This window comes from Cariama cristata, unplaced genomic scaffold, assembly GCF_000690535.1.
Source record: "Cariama cristata isolate BGI_N322 unplaced genomic scaffold, ASM69053v1 scaffold6940, whole genome shotgun sequence".
In the NCBI taxonomy this organism is placed as follows: domain Eukaryota; kingdom Metazoa; phylum Chordata; class Aves; order Cariamiformes; family Cariamidae; genus Cariama; species Cariama cristata.
The window spans coordinates 15,922-21,784 of NW_009594006.1; the positions used below are offsets into that span (position 1 = coordinate 15,922).

Here is a 5,863-nt window from a genome sequence, read left to right on the forward strand (position 1 = left end):
AATCCGTGGCAGTTAGCACTACATCCTAGAAATCATATCCTTGCAAATTACAGTGTATTTTTTTCCTCTCTTTTTCAACAGGTTCACTCCTTTTGCAAATGGACCAGACGACACCCCAGAGGAGATTCTGGCCAGGATTGGCAGCGGCAAATATGCACTTACGGGAGGAAACTGGGATTCGGTATCTGATACTGCAAAGGTCAGTGAACGCTTTCTGAGATTTTTTTCGTGTTCTCTGAAACGGGCTTGCAGTCTGCAGTTGTAAGAAACTTAAGAGAGAGATAGTCAGAAGGGTTATTTCTCAGTGCCTCATGAAATAAAAGCTTGCTTCTTTATGTTTCTACCACTCCGCATGAAATACTGTGTCAGGAATTTTGGTAGTTTATTTCATTAAACTAAAGCATAATATAACACCATCAGCTGTGAATGCTCTTGAGATTTAAATAGCACAGAACTCTTTTTTTGGTGCAACTGAACTTTTAAAAGTAGTGTAGAGTTGTCAATACCACAAATGTATGGTCAATACGTGAATCACCTTTTTGCTCCCCAAAGTTAACCAGGAGCAGGCAGTTTACAAACTAGCATTTTTAACTCATGCACAGTTCACAGTTTAGGCTGCCCATCTATCACAAAGCATGGAAAACCCCAAGAGTTAAAATTCATCTGGTGCTGAGACTTTTGGCCATGAAGCTGTGCAGTAGTCTATGAGACAGGCTGATGGGCAGGAACGCTGGCAAGCTTCCAGTTGCCCGGCATTAATCAGAAACTTCGACAGGATTTAGAGATTTCTGCAAGAGATTTCAGTTTTAGCAACCGGTAGTATCCAATGGAAGAACATTGATATATATCCCACCACAAAACTGCAAGCAATCCTAGGAACATATTAATCTTGCTACCAACACCTATGAGCCTCACAATGTATTTTTTATCAGATGTCCGGTTTTGAAATTAAAACATTCAGATGTGGTAGAACTGATCTCACTGAATTTTAGCCGCCTGACTGTTAGATTTCTATTCCAAGCTTCTCTTGTCAATATGCTTTAGGGTCAGTGAGGATATGCCTCCAGATGGCATTCTCTCTAGGTGGAGTTTATCACCCCTATGAGGTCACCAGTAATTAACACTAACTCAATAAGCCAAATACCCTCCATATTATTTTTTGACTAGAATATCAGCTGGGAATTGAACATTGCACTTGAAAATTTTGAAGATGAAACTTTAAGCTTAAAAAATATAAAGCGTATCTAAAGTACATCCTTCTCCATTGGACATGTTGGTGATGACACTGCCGTTGGGAAGATCTTAGTAAATCCTGCACTGCTATTAATTACTTTTTCCCTTTTGCTGTTTTCTTCCTTTTAAACCCAGGACATTGTGTCTAAGATGCTTCACGTAGATCCTCATCAGCGCCTCACGGCAATCCAAGTCCTAAGACATCCATGGATAGTGAACCGGGAGTACCTGTCTCAAAACCAACTCAGCAGACAGGATGTTCACCTGGTGAAGGTACATCCTACACCCCTGCCGCCTCCGTCCTTGCAGAATGAGCTGTCATTTGTGTAGATGTTCTGGAAAGTGATAGAGGAATTGGGAACATTATTTGCCATACAGGCCAAATGTAATCTGGCACTGTATTAACAGTAAAGACTTTTGACCTGTCACCTGCTTGATATTTTTAACTTCGAGCTGCATTGTAATGACCTGGTGGCACTCTGCACATACTGCTGCCCGCCACTTTGAATCAGACGCTCCCCAGCTGTCTGCCAGCCTAAATGTTGTTATCATTTCATGGAAATCATCCATGCACATCCATTTTTTCAAGGGACTGAATAGGGGAAGGGAGAGGAAAAGCATCAAAGAACATCATTTCAGCCCATCTTTTTCTCTTTCTCTATTTTGCAGGGTGCAATGGCAGCCACTTACTTTGCTTTAAACCGAGCACCTCAGGCCCCAAGGCTGGAGCCTGTACTGTCCTCCAGTCTGGCTCAGCGGCGGGGCATGAAAAGACTTACCTCTACCAGGTTGTAGCAGTACCCCCAAAAGGCCTCTTTAAAAACCCACAGTTTATTATTTCAGAAATTCATCTTGGCTAGCAGAACTTTTTTGGACAACCTGCACATGAAATCACCAGAACTAGCAGAAGCCGAGCGTAAGGCAAAGTTCTCCTTTGCTCCATCATTTCTTTCACATTCCAGCCAGGGCCCCAACTTTAACAACTTCACAAAGATGTGCCAATTTTGCCAGTAGCTCTATTTCCTTACTGAGATAAAGCCAAATAAAGTAGGTGTGCTCCATCCTTCCCACCCTAGGAAATACTACTTTTGAGTCCTTAAGAAGTTCCACGGGAACGCTGTTTTCATTTTGTTTCTCAAGAAAAGCACTTTTTGCTATGAAGAATGCAGTTGGGTTTGAATGTTTTCAGCTGTTCCAGCATGTGTCATGATGAAGTGACTAGGCTGGTCACCAGTAGACATCTACTGATCTCCACGCACCCCGAGAAGAATGAAGGCTGCAGAGACACATGAATGATACCTTACTTGAAACAAGTGCTATATAACATGAAGGAGAGCAAGCTGTCGGTGGTGGAAATACCTTCTGATTTCAAGAAATCTTTTGCACTTTGCCCCTGCCCTCTCTGGAATGAAGCCAGCACCACTGAAGGAGTGCGTGCCACCAGCCCTGACTTAGTCAGAGGTTTTCAAGAGCAGAAAACCTCTGAGAAACTTGGTCATCTAAGGAAATTATTGGGTTTTATGAGACTCTGGGAAGGCATTCACGTAAAACAGTGTGAGAAAAAGGTGTCTGGTCTTGGCCAGCAAGCAGGAGGTCTGGGAGGACCAGGTGAGAGGGCTGGGGAACAAAGCAGAGGCAGGGAAAGGCGCGGGTGACTTTGAGGACAAAAGTCCTCAAAAAGAACCGTGGCAGCGGGATGGGGAGTGCTGTCAAAGGGAATTAGCATGCACGTGCTTGGGGGGCAAGCTGGGACTCCCTTTAAAAACAAGGGTCAGTCCCTCTTCAGTGGCTGGTACAGAAGAGGGTGGGTGGGCGGCTGGGCTGCCGAGGGGCTGGGTGGGTCGGTGCAAACATCCTCCCACGCCGTCACCGAGTCGTCTGCTCACGGAGACCGGCTCTGGCGGGCCAGAGTGCTGCCCTGGAGCGAGCGAAGCCATTTCCAGTCATTGCTCCCTGCCTTTCCCTGGCTGCTCACCCGAATCCACCTCCGTCACCCAACGTTTCATGTCCCTGCCTGGCTGTTCTGCTCTAGCAGAGCTAAACTCCCTGTGCCACGTGTGTGCGGAGAGTCCCCACTTCTGAAGAGTCCAGCTAACTCTGTTACAAGCTTTAATAATAATAAATTATGAGGAGAAACGGGAGGATGCTCTGCTTTTATATTTATATAAATATGTACATGTGTATTTATATACGTATAAAACAAAAGTTCTGTACCCTAATACCTGGATTTTCCAGGTTCAGGGAAAGAAAACTTTGTTGGAACGGTCTCAGCAAAATGGACCTTTTTTCTCATTCCCTGATTTCAAAGAAAGTGAGCAAGGTTTGTGGTGCCGGATTTGAACTATTTTTTTATTCTTTTTCTTACCCATCTTGGCTTACGGTGGTCACAAGCGACCAGGATTCTTCTTTGTACTGCTTTTGTTAATTCTTATGTTCCAAGTAAATTTTGTCACCTCAGATGCTTTGTGGGAAAAGCTAATGTGCTATGTTGGCTTTTTTTTCTGTTGTGATGGAAAAAAAAGGAAAAATGTGAACATGGAGCTTCATATGCTGGAGATGGTAATTTTTGCTTGCTGGGTAGTATGTGCATCTCGGTGCTGAACTGGAATTACCAGATCGTTGTCTCAGAGTGTCCAAGGGAACAAGGAGTTGCATTTGCTATAGCAATATGCTTCCTAAAACTAGCTCTGTTCCAACGTTGACTGAAATTTATTTCTTTGCATTAGTCTATTTTTAAATTTAAATTTATTCTTAATAATTTAAACCGGTATTTAATGTTCAGGTTTAATGTGCTGTGCACAGAGGACTGCTGCAAAGCATCTCTCCTTGAAGCCCTTCTCTTTTGTAGAATAAACCATGCTGTGAAACTTCATACGGTGGCTGAATTGGCTTGGACTGATGTGTGCAAACACGCCAGGTGTGTGTCTATGGTTATATACACAGCAGCCCTCATTTTCTCCTCTGGCTAAGCTGTGCTCACTATCAGCTTTTTGCTGCCTTTATACTTTTCCTCTTGTTAGAAGTTGTCTCCCATATTTCTGCTAGCAGCACGCTGCAAGGCGAGTCCACAGGCAGGGGATATCCTGGCTGATGCAGATATGCTCTGGCCAGGCCGTGTTTCCCTGGAAATTACTTCTATACTGGAAGAAGGCAAGGTGGGCACAAGGATGCTAAGGGCAACCTGGAGGGGAGGGCTGGATTTTCTGGGGTGCCAGCTGATTTGTGCTGTTTCAACAAAAGATATTTTCAATGGTCAGTGTAATTGTATTAAAAGAGTGTTGTAAATATTATGTACGGTTTTTGTCTGCCCCTGAGATTTCTTGGTCATCTTTTATTGCTTCAGTTTGCTTTCTCTTCACAGCCATTGGAAGCAGCCTGATTCCCTCTTGATATACTTAGTCTTAATTCTTTGAGCATTTTTTTCATCTGAATATTATTGTAGGCCAAGCTTACAGGATGTCATTCTTCCCAAAGTTTAATGGTTTGAATCTCTTCCCGATTTAGCTCTTTCTAACCCATCAGCTATCACCTTATTAACTATACAAGGTTTGAGCCACATACAGACTGATACATGTTGATGCTTATTAATTACTTTATAAGCCTATAAATTACATACAGTGGGGTTTGCTTATTTTGTTGTCAGTGCATTCAAATGTATGCAGGTGTGTGTGTATATGTAAATACATACACAAAAAAGTGCTGTCCCAGCGTGTCCAAATGAAGATAGGAGCATAGTCAGTGCTTGAGGTGATCCTCAGCAGAGTTTTGTCTGTCGCATTCTTGAGAATCTGTCATTGAAAACGGTAGTGGTTACTCGGGATGTGGATAGGTGGCTGTGCCCATCCCTGGAAGAAGCTGTCCCATCCAGCCTCCCCTCTGTCCCAGCTGTGCGTCCCTGCGCACCCCCAAGGCAGATCAGCCCCCCCCTCCCCAGGCTTGCCATGGGAGATGCGCTTCTGAGGGTTTTCTGACCTGTTTTGGTCAAGATGAACCTAATTAATCCATTTCCACTGTCAGTCTTACTGAGCCAGCTCACTTGGACTGAAATACAAGACTCTCCATCAGCAAAGCCAAGGGACGGTCGCTCCTGGCAGAGAGGGAGGGATTCGCCATTAACACTCGTGATTTCGGAGTGATAGCACCCACCGCTTCCCTTGGCCCAGCTGGATCCAGGCAAAGATGCATGGCTGTGGCCTAATGACTGCTACAGCTGCTTTTATATACCAGCATCTCCTCTCCAGACTCCTTGCTACAGCATAGCTTAGCAATAAGCATTTATTCTTTCTAGGAGAAAACTTAACTGAAAAAGGCTTAGCCTCTCTCTTTCTTTCTCTCTCTCTATATGTTTAATCTTAAGGGACTTTTACTAAATGTTGTGTTTAACTCCTGAAAGTCTAAAAATCATTTTGAATTAGATCGTGCCATCTTGCCGGTTATTAGTCCACAAAGTGACCTACTGCCTTAGGCTATTAAGAATGGTGTAGTTACATTTCTGAACCATCAAGGTACGCAAAGCAATGACCATCCAAGGCACGCTGAAGTGCATCTGTCACAGACCTAGGCGGCTCATCTGGAGAGCCCTTCTAAAGCTGTCCTTCAGCGCAGTAGAGGGGAGTCTGCCCGGCACGGA

The 5,863-nt window shown here is 44.1% G+C and overlaps 1 protein-coding gene across 1 annotated transcript in view; it reads left to right on the forward strand.

Moving 5' to 3' along the window:
- Positions 1–2,308, forward strand: part of LOC104158615 (ribosomal protein S6 kinase alpha-2) — a gene marked incomplete at its 5' end in the record, with an annotated part of 12,100 nt that extends 9,792 nt beyond the window's left edge. The window contains 3 exons of the mRNA XM_009696321.1: positions 82–199; positions 1,369–1,506; positions 1,903–2,308. Coding sequence (XP_009694623.1) covers positions 82–199; positions 1,369–1,506; positions 1,903–2,028 — 382 coding nt within the window. The remainder of the gene's footprint in view (positions 1–81; positions 200–1,368; positions 1,507–1,902) is intronic.
- Positions 2,309–5,863: the final 3,555 nt, after the last annotated feature.